Source organism: Bos grunniens, chromosome 7 (assembly GCF_055505025.1).
Source record: "Bos grunniens cultivar Pamir isolate PY7600 chromosome 7, Bosgru_T2T1.0, whole genome shotgun sequence".
Lineage (NCBI taxonomy): Eukaryota > Metazoa > Chordata > Mammalia > Artiodactyla > Bovidae > Bos > Bos grunniens.
In genome coordinates, this window is record NC_141171.1 from 70,432,026 (window position 1) to 70,457,876 (window position 25,851).

Genomic DNA, 25,851 nt, shown 5'->3' on the forward strand with positions numbered 1-25,851 from the left:
TTACAAGATTCTAATGCCTGCTTACCCACACTAGAAGTATCAGCCTCTTTATTAGCAGGTAAATTTATAAGCTGGATCGCCCCTCAGCCTCCAATAGAAATGATCTATTTCACTGATAGAAAGTCAGGGCCAGGAAAACCATGTTTACCTCAGGGTTTATGGGTGGCCTTGGGAATAAGGGTTAATTGAGCTCAGAGGTGCCTGCCCATTGAGGTGAATTAGTGGTGTGTACAGCTATCAACAGGGGCCTGGGGCTGCTCTTATTTTTGCCTCTGAAATCTCTTTGTATCGTGATCAATACCTCTCTTGTTTGGGGTAGCTGAACAGATGACCTGGGTGCAGCATTTACCACCGCTTCTCCCTAAAATGAGGCCTTTGCGACAGTTGATGTCCCATTATAATGAAGTCTCATTAGAGATGTGTTGTTTGGTTCTTTTCTCCATCCCTGTATTTAAATACCACTGGCAAACAACACTTAGTTGGTAAAAAGTACAAATCCAGAAAAGTTCTAAACTCATTTAAATCTCAAAATAAAATTCCACTGAAGGTTATTTTCCATTTCCTTTGTATATGCTATATTCAAAAATGAAAGCCCTCTTTTTCCAGCATTCTATTCTGTTATCTAGAACTCTCTACTACTGATGAACATTTCTACAGAGCAGATACCAATGCTTACAATGCAGGTGAAGATGCTGGCACCAGCCCTTAACGGCCTCTGAGTAAAGATAGAAAGATGCAATTATGTTAAGTTGATTTTAACATTCAGGTTATTATAGCATCTGAAAATGGGCCAGAGCTCCAGCTGTTCAAATTCCACATTTACCACTCAGTGTGACCTTGAAGCAGTCACTTACCCTCTCTGTTCTAATCCATTCTAAGCAGCAGTGGTAGCACCTCACAGACTCCTGGGAAAACACAGCAAGTGCCTGCTTGGGTTTGCTGTTTTACTGTGTTCCAGGCACATAGGATTCTAGTTGTTAATATATTAGTTACTGTCATAATCATAATAAACTAACGAGTTTATTTACTAGAATACATCATAGTCTCAGCATCACAGATCATATAACGTATTATAAAACTTTCCTAGGAACTTTCAACCCAGTGACTTGCTAACATAGCTAAGTTTACTGAGGAGGTGGATTTGGCATCAGTACTTCCAAACTAGAATGTTTATTCCTAAGGTTCTCATTTGCCTGGAATGAAGATTAATGGCAATCTTTTCAGAAATGAGGAATTAACTTTAATGTTATTATCCCAAATTCTTGAGACTTGGCAGAAAATGTTGCAAAACCCATGAGCTCAGCTCCTTTCTGCGGGACACTTGTGACCTCATAAAATCTCAGGCCTTTTTCTCCCTTGTATCTACTTGATTTTGGTGAGGTTATGCTTGGGCGCAAGACAGTTCCAGAGATGGGGACACAAGGTACCCCAACTTGGACTCAGTGAACAGATTATCTGCCCTTCCTGTTTAATCGGACTATTGTTTTGCTGAGTTTTCCTTTTAAGTGAAATGATGACTTTCCTGACGGCTCACAGCTCAGTAGAAGCAGCACCTGCATTCTTTGATCCTGACAACCGGTAGCTGCTAGCCAGGGAGGAAGGCAAATGGAGGGTTTGACCCGAATGGGAAGGCTGGCCCTGTGAATTTTCACCATGTACAGGAAGCGAATCTATTCTAAGTTCACACCCTCTCCAAGTGGAAGCCTGAGACACCAGTAGCAGTTATAATGCCTGACCTGAACCCTAGCACCAGGGGGTACAAACTTCACTTTCATAACCTCACCGCAGACTCCTAGTTAACTAATAAACAGATATACACATTTGATGTTCTCTCACTCAAGGTGGAACATTCTTTGTAACACTTATTAACTTGAGTAACCAAATTTATTTCTGCCTTTTATTTTCTTTAGCAATTGCTTTATGCATTTAAGGATTTTATTGTTTATTAGGGTTTTTATTTGGTTTGGTTTTGTTATTGGTCTGCATTTACTGCTCCATCCACTAGCATATCTAGATATTACTTGGCAAAGAATCATATACTATATATACAAAAGAGCCTCCCTCCTTCTGTCTCCCCCACCCTCTACCATGTGTACTTGCGTGTGATTGTCATTTTGAAGAGAAATGTAACCTATGGTATAGATATTTCTCAACACCAGATGCAATTAAATTATTAAATATTAAATGAAGAGATCAAGTACTTCAAGTGTTTTTCATTCTTTATTCCAAAGTGACTTCTTTCGGCAAGAAAGCCCTTTGCTTTGACATTAATGGCTCTCCCAGAAAACAAGTAAAATTCATAGTCACTAGATGGAAACGTAGATCCGATACCCATCTGTATCAATGCACAGTTAACCCAGTGGGGTCATCTAGGGGTATCTAAACTTGGTGGAAGAGCTAAGTTCCAAACTATGCCCTATGCTAACTACAAAGCAAGCCCAAATTATATCCACTTCCTGTTTGTTTTGCAGATTTCTTATTCTATTCTGACTTAAAAAAAAAATTGCTCAACAATCAGTGGGCACAGATCTGAACAAAGGAAGGACAGAAATCCTGGTGGAACAATTGTAGTCCGAACATTCTAAGACAAGCACTTTTGGATTTCTGAGTTTGTCTATTTGTGATCCAGAACTCTCTGCAGGTTCACTACACAGGGTTATTTAACAATTGAGCAGTGAAAAATCTTGACATTTTGATGTACCTGTAACTTCTAAATTGCACTTGAAAGACTTGCTGAAGGCTTTTTGATTTAATGACACACAACACAGCATTGTTTCATAATATGCAAACATTGTTTGTTAAAAACACTTCGGAAGCTCAGAATTTTATAACTCAAAGAGGTTAGAATATACTGCTTCCCACCTCAAGTTTGATCTGCCAAATCCAAAACTAAAATTGATCTGCCAAATCCAAAATTAAAATGTACAAAATATTAATCCTAGAGGAGCTCATAGCAAATAATGCCATCAGTTTTTCTTTTTGTTGTTGTTGTTCTATGATTGTCAGCAACCCCTTTGCAACAGAGAAAAATAATCATGGAGGGTGAGAGAACCCTCAAAATAAATAATACATGGATCCAATTGTGATATATGTTGCAACAATAGTAAATTCACTTGCCTCTGATTATATAGTAAGCAAATAACTCTTTTCTTCCTGACAAGGAGAACTTTCATGCACAAAATTATTTTTAGCCCAATTCTCCTTATTATCCTACTACACGAAGTTCTAGATGTGAAAGTCATGGAAGAAAGGAAAATGAAAGTAACTTTCCAAAAATGGATACCCAATATTGTGAAAAGAGGAAACAATTTTCAGGTTAAAAAAAAAAATGTCACTGCTTCTTCATGGAATCCTCAAGTCTTTATTTGCAAGCAATCTCTCTAGGTCTGGAAAATCATAAAGTTAAATATGAGCAAGTCTAGTGGAAAATCTGTGACGCTAATCTTGGCTAGAGCCGTATTTTTAACAGGCCTTGAATGTGTGTGCCGGATTACCCAGATGGTCATACAGGAATCAGCCTGATAGGATTAAACCTTTATACTGAATTCTGCTCCATCTGTTCTCCAAGGTTTGCCTTTCCTTATCTGAATATGAATTTTTAGCCTCCTTGTGTCTGGGAGTCAAACTAAATTCAGCATTCAAAGCAGAGATGTGTGCAGATAATTTAACATTTCACTAGTTAATCTCAGTTGATATCAGCTTGGTCTTTTTCTAGTAAACATTTTTGTAAAGAATTTTCCTAAGAAGGAATTTAAAAGTATGGAGAATCCACATTCTTTGTTAGAGGGCTTTTCTCCTCCCACTGAATTCTAGGACTCACTCCATTCACTGTTCTAACAGGGGTTTACATTGACGTTTGCACATAAAGACAGAAAAGGAAGACCTGTGTCCTCTCTCTAGATCTGACTATAAGAAGAGATGACATATAATTCTGACTGGATGAATGATCCAAGGAGACTATATTCATGTATGTTTTGTTCTTTTTCTCCCTTTCAAGTATTAGTCGATACTTGATAAAATTATGTACAACAGCTGTCTCTATCATGTTTATTAGGTTTCCTGTTTTTATGGAGACTTTCTCAGGGTGGAGGTTATAATTCAGCTTCATCTTCAGTGAAACATGATGATGTTTGTTTTGCCCTCCTGTACCTCTATCCCTAGAAGCAGTTAAAGCAGTGAAGTTACTCATTTCTCAGCTGGAAAAGCTGGTTCCGGGCAAGCTGCAAGACAGAGACCAGTAAGTTGCCATTGGGCCAGAGCCTGGTGGATGGTTTGGGGGTTTCCGACGCTGTAACAAAGGACAGGGGAGGCCTATGACTGCTGGGCTCAGAGAAGCAAACCAAGATACAAACGAATAAATAAGTTGCATGAAAGAAGGATCTTCTGGAATTCTACTTTGTGTCTGGTTTATGGCCATGTGGTCATTAGATGTGTTGGATTTACACTTGTGATGGAACACAAGAGCCAGCAGCCTGTGGAACCCCAGGCCTAAGAAGAGAGGATCCCTCTAGCAGGGCTCCAGTGGTTGTCCACAGTCTCCTTGGTAACCCTAGTTTCTGGCTCTGCGCCATCACGAATGGCAGCAGCAAGCAGCTCATCAAAAATTTAGGATTTTCCACACATACGTCTAGTTATTATATTTACACAGTACCCTTAACTGAACAGTCAGGGGGCAGAAAGCAGCAAAACTTCCCATTCAAGCTTAAGTAGATTTATACTTATTGACATAAACATACATAAAACATCTCGTAGAACATATGTGTTGGGTTCCTTAAATTGACAAGAATTCTAGTCAGGTGATAAGGGGTGATCCCAATAGGTGATCCTAACTGATGAAATCCACTATAAGTAATCTCTTATAAAATAAATACACACACACACACACGCACACACACATACAGTCCCACCATTTATTCTCTACATTTTATCCTAAACAAGGACACTGCACCAGATGTTCGATTCTGTTACTTAAATCTGTTTTGCCCAGTATGGTAGCCATTGAAATTTAATTTTTAATTAATAAAAATTATCTTCTCTGTCATACCAGCCACATTGGCCAACAGCTCCATGTGACTAGTGATTATCACAGAGGACAATACAGAAATAGAACATTTCCACCATCACAGGAAGTTCTATGGGACTGTGCTAATCTATAGTTCAAGTATAAATAATGAGCCAGTCATTGACAGGGAATAGTCAGAGCTAATCATTTAGGGGGTGTCCTCCATATGCCAGGAATTGTGCTAGGAACAATTAATCTCTAATCCTTCCAACAGTGATCACAAAAGCCAATGTTCACAGGGCCAGGCAGGAAAGGAAATAAATAAAATGGGCTAGGGGCAACACAATGGGAGAGGTGGGGAGTGCGGGAAACTGTAGAGTATCTCCCTTCCCCAAAAGGGACACAACTTCTCAGTTTAACTTAATCATTGCCATTTGAGAATGTGGCAACACCACCTGCACGACCACCCCTTCTGTTTATTAAGAGAATGGGCACATCCAGATTTTCTGTAAAACATCTCCATTTTTAATTGTAAAGCAACATATACATAGTTTCTTAAAGCACCATGCAAACCAAATCTAAATATGATTTCAAGCTGGATTCAACCATGATCTGATCTGTCAGTATGCAACATCTATGAATCCTTGGAGGGCCAATCATCTTTTAGTCATTAATTTCTGAAACTGCATGTCTAACACTGCCACCGACTCATCAAACAATAAACACCAGGCACAAGCACTGTCAGTTCTGTCTCTGTTTGTTCAAGCTCTCTCCCAGAACAACACAGAAGTCCCCAACCACCCGCCTCTGCTGTGCAAAAGATTTTCTATAAGCAGTTTGGGAGACAAGCTCTGTGCTCCTGAAGGATTTCTACCATCATCACGCAAGACAGCATAGATAGTGACTTTTTAAGGAAACCATGTTTTGAATGTGAGCAGCATCTCAAAATCAACCTTGTCCAACCTTTAGCACCACACAACACTTGCTTTGTGCTTTTCAGAGTAGTACTGCTTACCTTTCTCTCCATGACCAAGGCTACTACTGCTAACATATTTCAGTGAACTTTTATTATTGAGAACCTTATCATTTTGAGCCAGTTTCCTCTCCTCCCTGACACATTCAGTGATGCTGCACTCCAGTGTTTGTTATAGCACAGATGTTTCCGTGGTGATGATCCATGATGTCACAAGCACTGGGATGTGTATCATCAAACTGATCCCAACAGAGGAGCAAAGGAGAGTGGGAACTCCACTTCCATTCAAACTCCATGTTGGATGACCCAGCTTCCTCAAAAATTACTCTTTGGGGTCTGGGTTGTTCTATCTGGGCTGCAGAGAGCAAATACTCACACTTGCTTGCTTGTGATTCATTTCTACTATCAGATTATTAATTAGGTGCTAAGTCCTGTCTACATACCAAATCCCAAATTAACCTTCCTCTGACGTCCACTTTCAAAATGATACTGCCCTACTCAGAACCTTTCTGTGGTTTCCCCTTAGTGATTGGGGATCCCTGCAGATCAAGTCCACCCTTATGAGCCTAGCTGATTCTCCCCTCCCAACCTCATCCCCCACTTCTCCCAAACTGGAGGGAGTGCTCAGCAGCATGTGCTCACTGGCTCTGGAATTCAGGATGCCTCAGCTCACATGCCAGCTGCTTCACTTACCAGCCTAGGCAACTTACTTTTCTTAAACCTACCACTCTAATTGCGGAAATCCAGGAACACTCACCTTGTGAGGTTTAAACGAGTTAAAGTGTACAGAGCTCAGCACAGACAGAATGAAGGGATGAGGAAGAGGAAGATAGAAGAAGAAAACAGAGATGATGATGGCTGGCTCTCCAAATCCATTGTCTCCAAAAATGCTTTGCTCCTTTCCACTAGGAAACCTCCTTTTTTCACTAGAAGGTTACACCACTCACTTCCACCCAAACAGTATTTTGCCAGAAGACTGGTCTTTTGTGGGAAGTTGTTTCTATCCCACTCTACAAACACTACCCCTTCAGTGAACTCCTTCACGTCTTTCCCATTCATTTGTCACTTACTGCACATTTTTCTTGAACTTTTACCTTTATAAACATACGGAGGTGTGTGTACAGCCGGGCATGTGTATATGTATGCAAATCAACCCAACTATCAACACATCCATTGAAGGAAGGGACTTCATTCATTCATAAACTGGATGGGTCAGTACTCTGTACTTAACCAGTACTTGACAATTAACTAGTAGTGTTATATTTTCAAGGGGTAGCCCATATATTATCTCAATTATTCTTAATATCAACCCCAAGTGGTGGGCAAGGAGATGTTATTTTAAATTCCACTTTACAAATGAGGTAACTGAAGCTTGGGAACTCATTTGAACTTGAAACTTTGAGAATCCACATTGGTCAATAAAGACAGATATTTAAAACACTCAAACTACCCTTCAATTTGGGTATATTTGAAATTTCTGCTCAGTTTGGCTAAAATACTCACTTCAATCATGTAAACATAGCCTAAGTCCCATAAAATCTTAGTTGTGAAATTCCTTATTCCCAAGACAGAGGGTGGGTATTTATTAACTTTACAGAATATTACTACTCTATTTCCAAGTAAAGTTATTTTTCCCTTAAGACTCAGCTCCACATATGAATTATAGTAAAATTTCTCTTTACCTTCTTCTGTTTCCAAGTTCAAAAAATGGCATCCTAATATAATACCACAGGTGCCAACTTAAACATAGGAACACTGGAAATACTGCCAGACTTCGAGGCTGAGAAGATCTTCTATTGTTGTAAGCTGGGCTGCTAAACACAGAGTCCAAACATTGCATATAAGCGATAGTACCACAAGAGCTTGCATTTTTGAAGTGTAGCACAGCTCCCCTTAACTTTCATTTTCAGCCTGGACATTATCCATTTCAATGGTGTTCATTATAGAATTTTGCATACACAACGATAAAAGTTTACAGATTAAATAGGTTACCCTAAAACGGTAACCTATTACCGTTAGATTCTCCAACTTTTTTTTTTGAGCAACAAGGACTGGATTCCACAGGCATTAGCTAACCAAACCAAGGAGAGTTTCTAGGATCTTGCCAAAGTTGAAAGGTAGAAGAATCTGAGGTTTGACTTTATAGATTTGTTGCACAAAATTGTTACTGGAAGAACACAGCTGGTTTGGTGATTCAGCCAGGAGATTTTAACAAAGAATAACCCAAACTCTGCTTTCCCGCTCTACTAAGAAATGACAAAAGAAATGCTGGGGCACATTCCCTCATCCACAGCCCCACACACAACATAGCCTAAAGCATCTGCCTCCAGCCCAGTAGGTGCTCAGTACCTGCTGCCCTCCCTACTGTGCGCAAAAGAGAAGTAGCCAAAGAATCATAAAGAATGAAAGTTCTCGATTTGTACTAACCACATTAATTTTAATCATCCTTCTCAGTAACAGCCAGAGTCTACTGCTATTTCTAGGCCTTCTGACATCTGTATATTGCTCTGCCCCAAAGCGGATGAAAGAAACTGATGTGTTGAGAAGAAGCCATAAGCCTGACACTGTCCCTGTCTCTGTTCCCCATATTCTCTGGCTACACATCACCCCCAGAACTATGGGGGGAAGAACGTGGGTTTGAACAATTGGTGTCCTGCTGATTGCAACTGTCAATTAAATAAACCAGCCACCCAGGAGCATATGTTCACACATAAAATATTAAATTCACAGATTGGGATAAAAATATATCAATACCTGGGTTCCGCTTTCATGCTTAGTGGTCAGATAAATATTCGGCCAATTCAGTTCTATTTCTGCGCCCTGTGGGCTCGACGGTGTTACTTTTGTGTTTCGCTTTTCTTTTCCTTCTCTGGTTACTGTCTGGTTTCCCATGTCGGTGCCTCCGTTATGACTGATCAGCAGCATACGTTTAAGCAGGATTTTAATTACTAGGTCATCTCCCAGCCAACTTGCCCAAGGCAGGCTGGCAGGAAAGTCCTACAATCCATGCCTTACACTTCTCATGCTCCTCTCCTGATAAATCTCTTATTTTCTGAGGACACTAGACTCAAGATGGCATCATATTCATCTGATAAGGATGATGATCACCTAATTTCTATAAAGTTTCATTTTTGTCCACTGAGTATTTCAAGTTGCAGAGCTGGCACACAGAGGTTGAGATGGGGTGCCCGATAGCGTGACGTGATACCAGGATTTTTTATCTTAACCCAGAAAAGCACCTTCCCATATATCACTGCACATGCCAACTAACGTACCCTGGGGATTTAGCACAGATCTGGCTTTTCAATTTGCCTTTGAGTAACGTCGTCAATTTGCTTCAATTGAAGCAGGAATTATATTACATGATCAAATGGCAGGAGAATTTCTCTCCACCTCTGAAGTCCAATGCAAGAGAATCAGCAATGACTAAAGAGCAGGAAAGAACAGTAGTGATGGCCGCCTATGTCAGCTGGTTGGAGGTCCAAGTGCTGCGGGCACAAAACCCCACTCTTTTTTTCTTTTTGGCTGCAACCAAATTTTTGAAAGATGGCTTCAGTGTTCCTCATTTACTAAGTGGAGAGAATAATAGTAGTGCCCTCCTATGGTGGTTAAGAGCGTTAAAAGAGATGATATAATGCGCTCAGTATTAAACCTGATGGGTAGTAAATGCTCAAAGGCTGCTATCAAAATAGCAAAACCACCATCACTCGAAACATTGCCCTGAAAGCTAGCATTTTACTGGGCAAAGAATTCCGTTAGCCTGTGATCACAAAAATACACTGGATCCACTTCTCCAGGTCAAAGAGAAAGCAATCTATGGAAAATTTTCAAACTTATTTTCTCAAAAATGGATCTCAGACCTAAGGCACTTTTCTGATTAGCTCTCCCCCAAGCTTCTAATATTTTGTTCCCATGTGAAACTTTGGACACACTTCCTCCTCTGCCTAAACTGCTCTTCCCTCCTTGCTTGACAAATGCTACTCCTTATTTTTAAGTGTCATTGATTCTTCAGATTTGGCTGTGTTCTCTTGTTTAAAGCTCCCTTAGCAATCTGTGTTCCTCCTTATAGTGCTGACCATCATTTCAATTTAAGTAATTTCATGTGCAATTATCTGCTTTGTATCGACACATAAACAGACACTTATATGACCATATACCTCACAATGTCAACAACGGTGCCTACCTTGTTCACCTCTGCGTCTCTATGGTCTAATAGAGCAGGCAGTCAATAAATAAACCTAAGTAGATACCTGATGGAATAAACAAATGTACTAAAGAAGAATCATCAGAGTTAAGATATTAAGGTGCTAAACAGAGTAGCTGAAAAAGAGTTGAGACATTTTCCAATGGTTATTAACTGCCATGACACCCACACTGGGCTTCCTCACTGAATTAAGCTGAGGCTCTCTGGAATCAGGTTTCCTAAGCTGATCGGTCCCCCTTGGAGCAGCAGGCACTCCATTCTCATGGGGGTTAAAATTAGCACCATTAAGCTCCTCCTGCACTGGGCTCTAATCATGCAAGGGCCCAGGTGGATCTTGCTGACAGATGTTAAGGTTAGAAGGAAGGGTAGCAGCCAGATGAGAAAACAGAGCCACCCCCTTCCGGAGGTACCAGCACTTCCTGTCTTTAGGCCTGGCTGGTTCCTGCCTGCCCCACCCCTCCCCCATGCATCAGTTTCAACACAGTTGCTGCTCTTTCTGTCATTTGAACTCAAATCCTATCTTCGAAATTGATGGGCGATTCTGCCCCTGACAACACAATGTCAGCTTTGCTCAGTGTCCAGCTGGTTCCGTATATATTATCATAATGCGCTGCCTGGGTGGACCCTGGCTGATGCTCTTCCTTGACTCAAATCCTCCTTTCCACACTAATTTCTGCTCTCTGACATGCAGACACTACTTGTTTAAAAATAAAAACAGAGTTTACAGCTTGGGAGACATTTTGATTTTCAAAATCCTATGAGGACACATTAAGTCTATTCTCATGGTAAACTGAACTAAAAAGGTTTTCTATTAAAAAAACAATATACGACTCATCTAAAAAAAAAAAAAAGTGTTTCCCAGGGTCCTATACTGTTTCCTGGTGACATGAAAGAATTATTACTTCCCTCAACCCACTAAGCCCTCCAAAACAGTGTTTCCCAAACTTCAGTCCTGATTTTGCTCCATCTCCTATCACTTACTTTATAACTTAATTAAGATTATACCTGCTATTCTTGTTTACATTGAATTACTTTTTTCTTTAAATTTAGTCTTGCCCTAAGCAACAGCAGCTGTAGGTCACAATTTGGGAATGCTTTGTTTATGGTGAGGTTTTTTTTGTTTGTTTGTTTTCTGTTTTGTTTTTTTTTTCCTTATGCATTAAGATAGACAAAACTATTTTTTGAGAGTTTTTTTAAAATTTTTGTTGGGAGTATAGTTGCTTTACAATGTTGTGTTAGTTTCTTCTGCACAGCAAAGTGAATCCGCTATATACACACACACACACACACACACACACACACACACACACATCCCCTTTTTTTTAGATTTCCTTTCCATTTAGGTCACCATAGTAGAGTTCCCTGTGCAATAAAGTAGGTTCTCATTAGTTATCTATTTTATACATAATATCTAAACAGACATTACTGTTTTTTTTTTTTACCTTTTTTTTTTTTAATGTTTTCTCCCACCACCTAAAATGATACACATACTGCATGGGAAACTAGTCCAAAATCTCATTGCTAACCATCAAGTGAAGTCAATGTTACACCATCTCAGCTGAAGGAATTCAGAGAGAACACCAGGTGAGAGCTACCTAAGGCACAAGTGTCTGCGTATGGCACAGTGTGTGGCTTTTTCAGGACTCCTGGGACCCACTGCCAACCTCCTGCATAAAGGCCCACGGTGAAGGGAAGTGGCCTCAGGTCTGTCCTGTGGAATGACCATCACCTTGGTATTTTGGTGGCCACTCACCAAAGCAGTGAGTGTATCACAGCTCAATAGATCAGCTGGGTTCAAATGGCATATCATCAAGGCTTAAAGGGCTCAGCAAGCCCCTATCCCCAGCTAACAGATGAGGAAACTGAGACCCCAAAATCAAAGTACACAGTGGATGTCACATAGCAAAGCAGGGGCAGTGCTCTGTTCTCATTTATTTCTACATGTATGAATGAAAAGGTTCAAACAAAGAGATGTTGCAAACCCATCCTGATCAATGCCCCTGAATATCTTATCTTAATAAGATTTATGACCAGTACAGAAGTTCTTATTTGCATATTCATATTACGTGAATCCTCTGATATCCTCAAGTAAGTAGAAAGTCATTAGGAAGAGGCCTTTGGTTTGAGACAATCAATTATGCAGATAAACACAACTGGAATTACGATGCTTTTGTAACCGAATTTTTTAAAAAATAGGCTTAAAATGTTCTGCTGTTTCGGTCCAAGTTATCAGCTGAAAGCATCATTCTGCCCCCTCCTCCCATGCCCTCCTCTGACACTATGTGCTTATTAAAATAAGCTAGGTGTGGTTCACTCATTTACTAGGTCATACAAAACACCAAATAAACTGTGGGAAGTTTCCCACAGTTGACAGGTTTGTCAACAAATTTATATAAGAAAACTATTTCTTGTGGGGTGAGGCTCAGTAACTCTTCAGTACCCCAACAAGGAGATTCTTAGTATCCTACCAGTCTTAAAACTCACAATTTCACACTTTTCTGGTGGTCTCCTTTTTTTCTACCTTGTACAGAGGAGCCTGGTGGGCTGCAGTCCATGAGGTTGCAGAGAGTTGGAGCGACTAACACTTAACTTAATACATGCCAGAGAGTCCATACGGTCAGCAAATGAGTTCTACAGAGATGAGTTGGACCATCCTTGCAAATAAATACAATATTACCAGCCTCTCTCTCTTATCCTATCAGCCCCATGAAAAACATATATGTCAGCAAATAAAAGAAGTGTTTTCTTGATTTGACTATAGCCATGAGAAAAATAGGCTATTGAAGGAAAATAAACTCTCAGGTAAACATATGTAATATGCCCATTAAAAACAAGAAAAGATATGTCTGGATTAACTTTTCAAAGGTCTATTTGAAAGCACAACAAATAAGTATAACTGCCTTACTTGTATTGAGAAAAAAATTAAGAAGAGTAGGACAATAAACAGAAAGACTATGAGCATACTGTATAGAGTAAGGAATTGAAAGGACAGACTCTAAGGGACTTCCCTGGTAGTCCTGTGGCTAAACTCTGTACTCCCAATGCAGGGGGCGCAGGTTCAATCCCTGGTCAGGGAACTAGATTCCATATGTCTGGATTAAGAGTTCTCATGTCACAACTGAGACCCAGCACAGCCAAATAAATGAGTTTTTTTCAAAAGAAGGAAATAAAGTATGGACTCCAAAGTCAAGCTTTCTGGGTTTGAATCCTAAATTTACGACATCCTTGCTGTGTAACTCTGGGCAAGTTACTTAACCTCTCTTTAGTCTCACTTTCCTCATCTTTACAATGCGTTGCCCACAGTATTATGTGCCCAGTATAGTAAGGGCTCAGTGAGTACTTGTGTCAGATTGTCAGCCCCACTGATATGCAGAGCTCTGTGATTATGTAGACCAGGCTTGAGTCCCAGTTTCAGCTCTGACTGTGGCCTTGGGTAAGTTGGTGACCTCTTTAAACCCCAGTTTTCCCATCTGTAAACTGAGGAAAATAACTGTTACAGCTTATCAGGCTTGTTGAAGGATTTGATGAGATGATATAAGTAAAATCATTAGCAAATGCTCCGTAAATGTTAGCTGATGATAGTCCAAAAATAACAAGAGCAATAATAAGAAGAAAAAGAATACATACTGTCACCTTGCCTGGTTATTAGTAAGCAGGATGGCAAAGTCTGAGCACTCTTTCTCCTTTGTCAGCAGTGCTGGCTGGTGGTGTCATATTCAAATAAAGACAGAGTAGATCACCTGCTTAGCAGTGCCCTGTGACTTATGAACTCTTTAATCTGCCTGACACTGAGCACTTACTGGCTCCCAAGTCTCCAGTGTTAGGATTTCTGGGGTTACCTGCTTTATGGATTACTCAAGGGAGACTTTGAAAATCAGTCTTCACTTACATCCCTGTTCATTATCTTGACTTCTTGCCGGGTCCTTTCTATTGCAAGGGAAGACAAAAAGACACCTTCTGTGCTGCTCAAAGAAAAAGACCTGATGTGATGCTTAAAAATCTGGGGTCTCTGTCCTCTACAACTCATCTGGATATTCTTAACCCTAACGTTCTGTTCTTGCATCTGTCTTGCTTTCCAAGTAGGAAAAAAATCAATTGATAAGAAGTGACATGCCACCCTTGGTAACAAGAGATGATGCCCATATTTTTCTGCTAAACTAGACCCTTCACTGAAATGGGCCTGGCTGGAGTTCTGCACCACAACCAGTCCCATAAAGGGCCACTGTCCGAGTGTAAAGCTCTGAGTCATTCATCCTCTGCCCTTGTGTTCTGAAGGCACACTGCATTTGTCAGGAAGTTGGTGAGATTTCATAGATGTTCTTCTTGTGACCTTGGAATCCCAGAGATTCCTGCAAGTCTAAGCCAGCCAGAACTGGAAAGGCATCGGGGTGGACCCTACATCCTCTGACATCAGTGCAACCCCTGAAATCCATACTTACTGGTCAGCATACCATGGGCAAGTGCAGCTTTAAGTGGATTTTGATGGTAATAGTTATATGAGCGTAAGCTGGCTAATGCCCTCTCCAGGCCTTAGTTTTCTTCTTTGGAATATGAAGGGCTGTGTTAGATGACCGTCCATACTTCAGTGACTCTTCACTCAGGATGAGGTGTGTGTCTAGCCATTGACCATGGAGGGAGGGGAGCAAGAGACTTGGGACAGTATGTTTCTCTTTGTTTATTTTCAATCATCTAGTTTTCTTTGATTGGGGTTAGATAAGATACATTCCATACATCCAAAAGCACGGCAGCCCTTTAATCTAAAGGCCTTAGAAAGGTAAGTCTCTACAAGTTCAGAAAGTAAACTCCTGCTAAGCTATTTACAAAAAAAGAAATTCGATAAGCCAAAACCATCTGGAGAAAGAACTCTCCAAATTTGGGACATTCTTCCTATTTTGAAGACATGCACTGTTAACAGAATGAGAAGTGATGAGGGGTACAGCTCCAAGGTACAGTCAACTCCCTGATGAGCTCCCAAAAGCTAGGAGGGAAGGGCAAGGTTATAAGTCATTCAGAGCAATCTTGCCCCAGGCTTTTACGACATACTAGGAGTCTGCGTAATTGACACTGAGCTCTTAAAAGCCCTGCCTGGCTCTCCCATATCATCTCACAATTGTCACTGACCATGGCCTGGGCATCCACACAGGCCTGCATGATCTGACCCTCAGCAGCTTCCCCAAACTCATCTCCTGCCGCTTCCTGTGCCCAGAGCAACAGGAGCCATTGCAGGCTGCTTCTGGTTCCTTGGACTCAATTAGGCAAAACAGCCTTTGCACATGCTCTTCCATCTGCCTGGATATTTGTTTCCGCTCCGTCAGATGAAAGCGTACTCATCTCATGGTTCTGGCATAAGTGAGATTTCCTCAAAGAAGCCTTTCTTGACACTTCATTCCTCCTCTCTCCTTTTATGGGTCCCCTTTGATGCACAAGTCTAAGGAGTTACTTGTAAACTGTGTTTAGCATCTTCCTTCTCTATTTACATCATACTTTCTATGAAGACAGCAACTCTATCTGCCTGTGCTCCTGCAGCTAGCTCCCTGTCTGGCATGTGGTGGAGGCTTAGTATGAAGGAATAGAGGAAGGAATGATCTGAGGTCAACCTTATTGACACCTAAGAAAGGGCAATACTAGAAAAGTCTTTGGAGTTCTCTGATTCTCCACAGGCACCTCAGGAGATACCAGCCGAGTGAAGGTACGTGTCAATGGCTTCAGTCCAGAGCGTCAGAAAATAGTGCATGTGATACACGTGAAATCTAGGAAAATGGCATTGATGAGCCTACTTGCTGGGAAGGAAGGGAGACACGGACGTGGAGAATGGACTTGTGGGCGCAGCGGGAGAAGGAGAGGGACGGGACGAGTTGAGAAGTGGCCCGGACATATATACACCATCATGTGTAAAACAGATAACTAGTGAGAAGCTGCTATACAACACAGGGAAGCGAGCCTGACCAAGAAGGGTGAGATGGGGGCAGGGAGGGAGTTTCAGGAGGGAGAGGACATATATAAACATGATTATGATTGATTCGGGCTACTGTACAGCAGAAACCAACACAACATTGTAAAGCAATTTTCCTTCAATTAAAAAAGAAAAGTAGATAGTACATGTGGAAAGGTCTAGAGATGGCCCCAGCCAGGCCTGAGAAAACATACACAACTGAGGTCAGAGAAGCAAAGGGACCTTTTCCCAGGTTTCCTTTTCCCTTAAGCTAGTTAATGGCAGTGATAGGACTAGAATCCAGCTCTCCAGTCAGCCCATCCTCCTCTCTCTAGGTCCAACAGACACTTACCAGCCACTTCTGAGGGACTCATTACACAGAGGGGAGAAGAGGGCCCTTTGTGCCTTTGGAAACTCTATACCGTCTCTCAATTTGGAGTAATCTCCCCAAGCCTGAGCCATCTTTCTCCACACATCCAGAAAACAACACATTTAAGTGCAGCTGCAAGTCAATGGGGCTGGATACCCAGGGGCAACCAACAGAAGCAAAAAACCACTTCTGTCTGGAGCAAAAGGATTAAAGAAGGTCAAATGCTAAAGAGCAAGAATAACACCATATTGTCAGGGGCAGCTGGAAGGGGCCACTACAATGGAAAAGTCAGAACTGACTAGCAGTTGGGAGAATCGGATTCTCTTTCTCCATCACTGTACTTACAGCAAGGAGATGGCCCAGCGAGTCTAATACCATTCAATCTTTATTCTACAAAGGATTTTTAGTTTGACCAAATCCCACTTCTGTTTTATTTTGGGATCCTAGCATCATTATGGCATCATTATACTTCACATTTCAATCTTTGTAATTACTATGAAGGGAGATTGAATTCTTCTGTATCCAATGCCCACAAAACTAAATTTCAATCGCTTTCCATTTTAAAAAGCCAGAAGTGTCTTTAAACATTGGTGTTTGAGCCAAAAAACTAAGTCCTCAGGTCAGAACTCAAGAACAGTAAAATGTTCATCTTCCAAAAGCTCTTGATTAATATAGTCCTACTAATTTTTAAGGTAAATATCAAGGTTTGTACAAATTTGTAACAATTTTTTTAAAAAACTCTTAATCTCAAGAACATCTCACCAAGGCCTTAACTGCACTTCCAGGAAGGGTGACAGATGAGCTCTTAACCCCCTCAGATTTCCCCAAGGACCCTGGAGGAGGCAAGTTACCCAGCAATACAGAAAGGGGAGAGAGTAGAGGGAGGGAGAAAAACACATGCATGCCAAAAAAAAAAAAAAAAGTCCCCTTAAAAAAAAATGAGCATTTAAAGTGCTTGTCAGCCGGCTCCCTGACAAAGACAGTAGTGTATTCATAGCCATTTGCATAAATGCTGCCGGTGAGTTCACCATGGCTGCTAGCGCTAATGGTACATAAAGTAATTTAGTCACTTCTCCCAGCATTCTATGTCAGAATGATGAGCACCGGCACTTTGCCTTGTTGCATATTAGATCATTAGATAATAAAGTGTTAGCGCATGCAAGCTGGCAGGGTCCCCACACTACAGCTTTGTGAGGGCACTGCTTTTTGCAACAGGGGGCAAAAATAGAGAAACGGATGCCACGTGTGGCCTTACATTCAAATAAACACAACTTGAAATCTCAGAAGAACCATGATAATATACCCTGCAAGCCCTTCGAAGATCCCTAGCACACAGTCCCCAGGAATTTGCCCAAGTGATGGGGAAATTGGAAGGGCACAGGAGCCAGGGCTGTGCATTTTACCTTCCCTTGGGTCAGCTCAGGATCTTTGACCCCAAGTCTACTTTTTTTCAAAAATCAGAATCCTGAGAGCAGTTAGGTTCTGGGGCTGCCTCTCTCCACAACTATACATCTTCCCTAACACTACTGCTTAAAGAGAAAACCTCACTGGCCTAAACTCTCTCATAAATATCCAGCCAAAGAAAATCTCAGTATTTATGAATGAAGGCAAAAAATAGGAGGGAGCGCAATTACCATGAGCTACAACATGCCAGGATTCACCCTCTCTGGACCACACAGGAGTCTATGAAATAAATTTGCCTTTGTCAGCTCTCTTACTTGAAATACAGGGACAGTTATTTGAGCATGGAGGTTTGTGAGTCTGTGGGTCACACAGCGAAGACGGCATGAATGTAAAGTGTGGTCTCTATTTCTCTTATATGCAGAAAGGTGAGCCACGAAAGAGAACTTTCTTCCAACTGCCTGACAAGCAGGATATAAAAAGAGATGTGCAGAATAGCTCAAAATAATTCAGGCTACCTGTAAATGAGATGGTAGGGAGCCCAGAATGAGGGAAAACAAGGCTCCTGCAAGTCACCTAGGAGGTGAAAACAGCATGCGCAGTCTCACTGTGGGGCAGCTCTGTGAGGTGGAGGTGGCAGAGGGAGGGGCTGACGAGGGGGTATGGCTCTGTGAGTCAGTTTCAAATTGGATTGTTTAATAGCAAGATAAAGTATTACTATACCCTCAAGTCGACATGAATTAGCATCAAAGTCCACTCCCACACAGCATCATGAAGAAGCCCATAGTCACTCTCTGCTGAGTAGATATTTATGTGTCAGCTTGAAGTGTCTAAATGAGTGGGTGGTTATGTGTGGTTGGTTGATTCATTCTGCAGAGAAGCAGATTTCCACGTTACTGTCATTACTGAGAACCTCAAGGTGTCTGCCTTTTTATTCGTCTGGGTAGAAATGAAGTCAGGTTTTGGTGAGAGGGAGGCCCTCTAGCTGAAGGAGATAGGACACACTCAGGTCCCAGAGATGGTTAACCATGAAAACACAGTGAAATGTCATTATTTCTTGAGTAATATGCTAAGAAGAATATGGTCATTTGTGGACTGGTCACCTGCAGCAGAGGAATAAAATGCTGTCTTTAAAACTTTGAATACAAACGCTAGCCCAACTGAAACATTAATATGTCCACCTAGAAGGGAGAATGTTCCAGCTGGAAGGTAGCGTACAGACATTTTGATCCGGAAATCTCAAACTGTGAGCCTCTGGCTGTCTTCTACCTAAGTGACTTTCTTCCCCTGTCCTCCCTTCAGGGGCTATAACACTTGTAATTTGTTACCAATGATTAAAAATTGAGAGAGTTTTACTTCTGGTCAGACTGGAACATCTGGCCCACCTGGGCTCTCCCTGCCCTTGATGACAACTGCCGGGGGCTTGGGTCGGCAGAGCATGAACTTGCCCTTCTTCCGCAGTCTCCACCCAGACAACTTCCCCTCTATATGTGACCTGCCCCCACCCAAGGCACATTTTTTTTGTTTACCCCCTAGAGACCATCACCTTCACTTTGCCGAGAAGGAAACTAAGGATCCTCAAAGGTAAGCTGACTTGTCCAAGGTCACACAAAGGCTAGAAGTGAAGCTTGGAACTGGTTTAGGTTTCAAGGCTCTTTCTCTACCATGCCATGATGTAAAATAATGTTCCTGACCTCCAAGCCCTAGAGGTGTCCTGGCTAGTGAGTTTGTTTTGCGGGTTTTTTGGTGAAGGGATGATTTGCAAGGTGTCATATCCTCTCCCACCAACTTCACAAGAGCAGGAATGGGAACCTGGGTGTGGTCTGCACATGGAGCACATTTTAGAACTATGAACCCATGACTGTCAGATACCAAACTGACAGTCAAGTCAGTTCCCAGACAGGACAGTAACTAATGGTCAGAGTTGGAAACAAGACTTTGGCTTTTAAGCCACTGTTGTCCAAATTGTATCCACTGAGTATTTACCTATTTTTTCCTTCTTCCTTTCAACTCAATATCTCTAATCATACAAAGTCTGAAGTGACTCCAAGGGTATAAAAATGGCAATATTACTATAAAGTGAGGATCCGAATAATTTTAAGTACAGAAATGGAGCTAGGAATGTAATCATGAGCAGGTGTTTCTAATGGCCTCCTGCAAAAAGTAATATCCATCCATCTCAGCACTAATGAAACCATAAAGAAGCAGCTTTTGAAAGATGATGGTTTACTTTAAAAAGACTGTAAAACTGGATGTGGTATAGAATCTCTTCTAAGAGTGTTCCATCTGGCTAATTAATAAAAAGTAAAGATTGTGTATTCCTTAGGCGCACACACACACAAAAAAAAACAGGCAAAAATGATGACAGTAGTGTGTTTATTAAATTGAGATGCTAGCAGAGAAAGGAGTTTTCTACCCTATGAACTAGATCGTGGACAGTTCGTGGTCCATCAAAAAATCAGGCAATCAGCTGGTACTTTGTGTGGTAGTGTTTTCAAGAGAATTCTGATGACCTAGCAAACTGAAAGTAAAATGGGGAAAATAAGTGAAGAGTTTAACTTGAGGAGATTGGAGAAAACCTAGCAAAGTGACTGGTATCCAGTTGAAACTCAGTCACAGTTTTTTGGGTGGATTGATGGATGGATGAAAAATGGGTGGATAAATAAAGGATGAATGGAATGGATAGATAGAGGATGGATGATGATGGATGGATAGATGGGTTGATGAATGGATGGATGATGAACAGATGGATACACTATATATATATATACAGGTAGCTCAGAAACATTTGGACATATGCTCAGTCCAGCCTATTGTTCCTTGGAGTGGCATTCACTTTGTTTCAAATTTTTGTCTGGTTTCCTCCAGACCTCTCAAAGGTACAACTAACTAGCCATAAAATAAAGGCAAATATGATTTCTCCCCACCAAAATCTGCCTACATAAAGCAAGCTGCATCATGTGGTGATGAGGGGTGGGGCATGCACAGGGCACATAAATGGAAGGGACATTTAGTTTGGAATTTATATGCAAAAAGAAACACATCCAACCAAGACTTTGCAACCTTATCTCCAAATGAAGTTAAATGTATGGTCACAGACACATACCAGTAGGATTGTAAAGAAAGAGGAACTCACTAGCCAGGACACCTGTCAAAATACTCAAAATCTCAAAAAACTCAAAATCAGGATTTTTGTTGCCCTGCTTTGGCCTTTCACTATTTTTAAAATCAAGTGGCAGTTTAAAATAAAGCAGTGGTCCAATCTCCCTCTGTCTTTCCATCATAAGGAAGGAAATGTCAGCCATTTCCAGGGTAGGGACCTGTGCAACAAGAAAGCCTGGGCCTCCGAGATATCTTCCTGTATTGAAATACTCAGCATCAACACTGTTCAACAGGACATTTGAAATTTGAAAAGGGGTAGAAAAGATGGTGGAGTTGGAAGAAAGAAACCAAATAAATGCACAGTTAAAGTAGCAATGACAACCAATGAAAATGATTCGCCTACCATGTTCCAGATAAGAGGGCGTACCTTCCGAGGGGTCAAGCCTCCGAGCCCTCCGCCCATGCTTTGAGTTATTATGGACAAACATATTATCAGAGACTGCCAGGACATGGCCATCCACATTGACTGTCGTAGACACCACGACCTGGAGACAGAAGAGAGAAATGAATGAACATTTTAATATAAAAGCACGGAGGGTAATAAACTCAAGTTAAATAAATAACAGCTGGGAGCTGCAGAAAATTGCATAGCTATTTCACATAATAACTGGTGCTTATGCTGTACAAGTCTAACAAGAGGAGCTATTGATGAGTGGGTCTTTGGCATGGAACGCTTTTGATGCAGTTTTAAGTAAAATTGCACAGTTTATAGTTATACAGCAGAAGGTACACTGTTAACCATAATTTTAACAAGAGGATCTTTATTAGCATATTTTTTTTTTACACAAGGGTGGTTGTGTTTCACCTAAATTACCCTTCAGTTTAGACACTGAAGCAGATATCACAGTTGATCATGCAAATAAAAATCTTTTGAATCTTTAAAATATTCCCCCCACTACCACTGTGTCAGGGTTAAGAGGAGAGAGAAATGAAAAAGAGAGGTTTCAGTGAGAGCTGGGATTCATTTTTCTCTCCTGGGTGTCTTTTTGGGGTTTCTTGTACTTTTTTCTACCCACATTAGTTTAGTTAAGTAGACATCAGACCAAAGCCCCCCTCACCACCACTACCCAAAAATCTTTGCTAATTAAGAGTCTTAGAGCTGTGTTTCAAGGCCAAAAAAAAAGAAGCCTTGGCCCAAGGTACAATCAGATACCCTGGCGGTCCCATAAACTGATTGGAGTTTGCCAGAAGGGACCCAGGCAAAGGTATTTTCTCGGAGAACTTTGACTAAAACAATGAGAAGAAATGACCTACACTTCTCCTTATATTAAATAGGGAAGAGGATTAAAAGTGAAACCCACAGAGATATGTTTATTCATGCGACCTCTTACAACCAAATACAATAATTGTCTGTAATTGCAGCTTCAGCGCCCACCTCATGCTTTGACATGGGAAACAGCAATCAGCCGGCTCCCGTTTAATCCACCTATTATGTTGACTAATTAACTTTGCTCGACAGTTTATTTCTTCCTCCATTATCAGCCCCTGTCAGCCGCAAGCACCCTGCAGCATAGGGGGGACCTCAGGCTCTTTGATTGATCACCGATAGATTGACATGCAGATTAATTTAATTAGAATCACCTCACTTGAGAAATGAAAGACAATGGCAAGAGGGCTAATAGATCTGCTCTCATAATGAGGCAAACCTCCAGAGCCAAGGCTGAGGATTTCTGATTTATTTTTGCTCAATTCCCCAGTTGCTTGGGAAGACTCGCGCTTCAATTGTTCTTGGTTTTGGTGCTTTAATTGTGCTTGGTTTCGAGAGGCATTAGCCCCTGAAGAGGTGAAACTCTTTACAAGGATTGGCACATACTGAGGCCCCAGCTTCTGAAAAGCCTTTTCTCCAAGTTGGGGAAAGGGAACCCTGCCTTCTAGAGTCTTGGGCAATGAGTACTCTGATTTCATCACCTGAGTTGGGCAGAGGGGAAAATGCAGGGCCTGTGAACTGTAAGCCCTGCCTGGAAAAGCAACCCCACTCCCAACCCTGCAGACCCCCACCAATGGATGCCACACTTAAAAGTTCCACTGTCTCCACCTCTTTGACCTCAAAGCATCCTGGTTAAACACAGCAGATTCCCTGCCCCTTTGCCTCCAGGATGGCAACACAATTTTTCTGTTTTCCTTCTGGGCCCTCCCTTCTGCAGACTCAAGGCCCTTCTCCCCCACACCAAGAGGGTCTAGACTTCCTCAGATCCAGGAAGTGGGGTCCCACTCTGGGGTCTCCCAGGGATGACTGTTGGGGGGGCTCCTGTGGGGTCCCCTCCATTCTCCCTCGGGGTCCTCATCAAGATCCAACCCCAAGCAGGGCTCGGATCCACACCTGATTTTAGTTTTCACTTCTATTTTACTAAAATGCAAAGTAAACAATTAAGAGAGTCCATTTAGGGACTCAGCGTGTTCTCCTTAGTCATTGTGATATCCAAAATTCCAGCCAGGGCAAGTCATTCGTGGAAGGACACAGTCAGTTCTAAGCAGCAGTTTGCAAAGTGGTTTTTCTCTTTCTTCATGATTGACCAACCAGATGTGACGGCTGGAGGCTCTGTGTGTGCCTCATCAATTATAGGTTAATTTAGAAGGAAGAGAAGGAGAAAGACTAAGAGAAGGAGAAGAAAATTCGCTATTCTTCTATTTTCGAAAAGTACTATGAGTGGCGGCAGAGTCTATATTATTTAAAGCAACAGAAATTCATTTTTCTTTTCAGTTTAGGTGATGACTTCGTGGGACATTTACAATTATGTAACGGAGCTGGGTCTTTCAAAGAATTTTTGATTTACTACAAGACCACAATTGAGTGGTCACTGGAGTCGTTAGCTGAAGAAACTATAAAAGGAATGACAAACGGTATCTGTTTCCAGTGTCAGGAAATACAGAAAGTGGTTATTCTAGACGTCTGTCTTAAGAAAAAAAAAAAAAAAGCAATGACAATCCAACATGCACCTGTAAGTCAGACTGCTACAGGCTTAAAATATTCAGTATCGTTTAAAGACACTGTCATCTAATTCCTACGTTGAACAAAAACTGAAAACGGTTAGGAAAGAAAACGACACCCCATATGTCTTTCTTTTCTTGGCAAGAGAGCGTTTACCAAGGCCACATGTGTGATAGGATAATTTCATTGAAAGACCAATTATAATTGGAGAAAGATGATACTGAGAATTCTCATGCCTTTAAATTTCTAGAAAATAAACACCTTATATGTTCCTCAAAACTCATAACACCATACATTTTAACATCCTTACCCCAAAATAATTTCTCTCATTCCAATATGAAATGATTAGAATATAGTTAAATAAAATAAATGCTGCAATTAATCTACAGATCAACTTATAAATACACACACACACACACACACACACACACACACACACACATATATATAAAATCCTGAAATGCAAAGGGAGCACTGAAAAATCCTTTAAAAATAAGCCTATACTGGGAGGGAAAAGGGCCTTCACAGTTTAAACACAAGATTAATGAGGTGCTGACATGTTCATGCAGGCAAGGGGACAGGCAAGCCTGCCAAATCTTCAACCTTCCCAAATTTTGTCAACAAAACTCAGCTTGAATTTGGGACAGATAAACATGGAAAATGATTTTACATTTGGACTTGACCATCCCTTCCCTTTTCTGCCTTCTTCCTCACTCTGCTGACCCAGGATAAAATGAGGAACAGGTATATTTAGAATTTTATGATATCTGTTATAATTAACATAGTCTAGAATTATACTAATACAGTAACCACACATTTGGCTATTTAAATTTAAACTAATTAAATAAAATTTAAAATTCCATTGTTCCTGAGTTTCCATAGCCATATTTCAAGTGGTCACTAGTCACATGTGGCTGGAGGCTACTATACTAGACAAGGCAGTTACAGAACACTGTCTTCACTGAAGAATGTTCTATTGGACAGGGCTGCTGTAGAATGATTTTGAAATAAATTGTTCCAATTTATTTGTGAGGATGCCCAATTTATTTCTCCTGAAATAAGTATTAAGCTTAGGCATGTTTAGGGTTATATATACGTATTATCATTGTATTTTGGGGGAAGTAAAACTATTTGGGGAAGGAGCATGGCTTTTCAGTATAGCAATCCACAGACATGCTGATGAATACTCAGTGTGTTCCATGGTATTTTCTGTTTGTGTCCAATTCTCCAAGTGACAATATTCAATGTGAGGGAATAAAGAGGCCACAACTATACACAGACTTTGAAGATTTTGCAATGAAGTTTTCAATTTCTTGGCTCATTACAATGGTTCACAATTTGCTATCTTATATCCTAGATCTAAATAGACCTAAATGTTAACTATTTTTACTATCTCCCCAATCTATTTAGAACTAAAATTCAAAACAAAACTTATGACTTTTGACTCTCAAGCTTTCCTAGCTGATGTGACTTTGGCCAAGTAACTTAACCTCTCTAGGCCCCTGTGTCCCTGACTCTCAAATGGAAATGTTAATAGTACCTAACTCATAAGGTTACTGTGAGGCTTACATTATTTAAAGTGGTTAGTATGGTTTCCAGTTCTCATAGAGCAAATGTTAGCAGTGCTAGCAGAGTTGTTGCTTTGTTGGTGATTTCATCAACAAGTTCAAGAACCTGTGTTGGGCTGATAATCTGAAGCATCTTATTTGCTATAAAGAGGACCCAGCATAAATTGTTATTTTCAATACAAGGATACAGAAATTATTTCTTCTACATTCACTTTTTATTAGTTTAACAATGAAATCTTACAAACTTAAAGACCTTCATGCTCACGACATTTAATTATATAATTTAGACCTCTTGTGAATTGCAAATTTC

At 40.9% G+C, this 25,851-nt stretch overlaps 1 protein-coding gene across 17 annotated transcripts in view; it reads right to left on the reverse strand.

The window, feature by feature from the left end:
- Positions 1–25,851, reverse strand: part of EBF1 (EBF transcription factor 1) — a 411,245-nt gene that overhangs the window by 110,943 nt on the left and 274,451 nt on the right. For 11 of the 17 annotated variants that reach the window (XM_086412666.1, XM_086412661.1, XM_086412660.1 and 8 more), the window contains one exon: positions 21,388–21,529. In XM_086412666.1, the coding sequence (XP_086268792.1) occupies positions 21,388–21,529 (142 nt within the window). The remainder of the gene's footprint in view (positions 1–21,387; positions 21,530–25,851) is intronic. The other 6 variants (XM_086412671.1, XM_086412669.1, XM_086412664.1 and 3 more) reach the window with 1 other exon arrangement.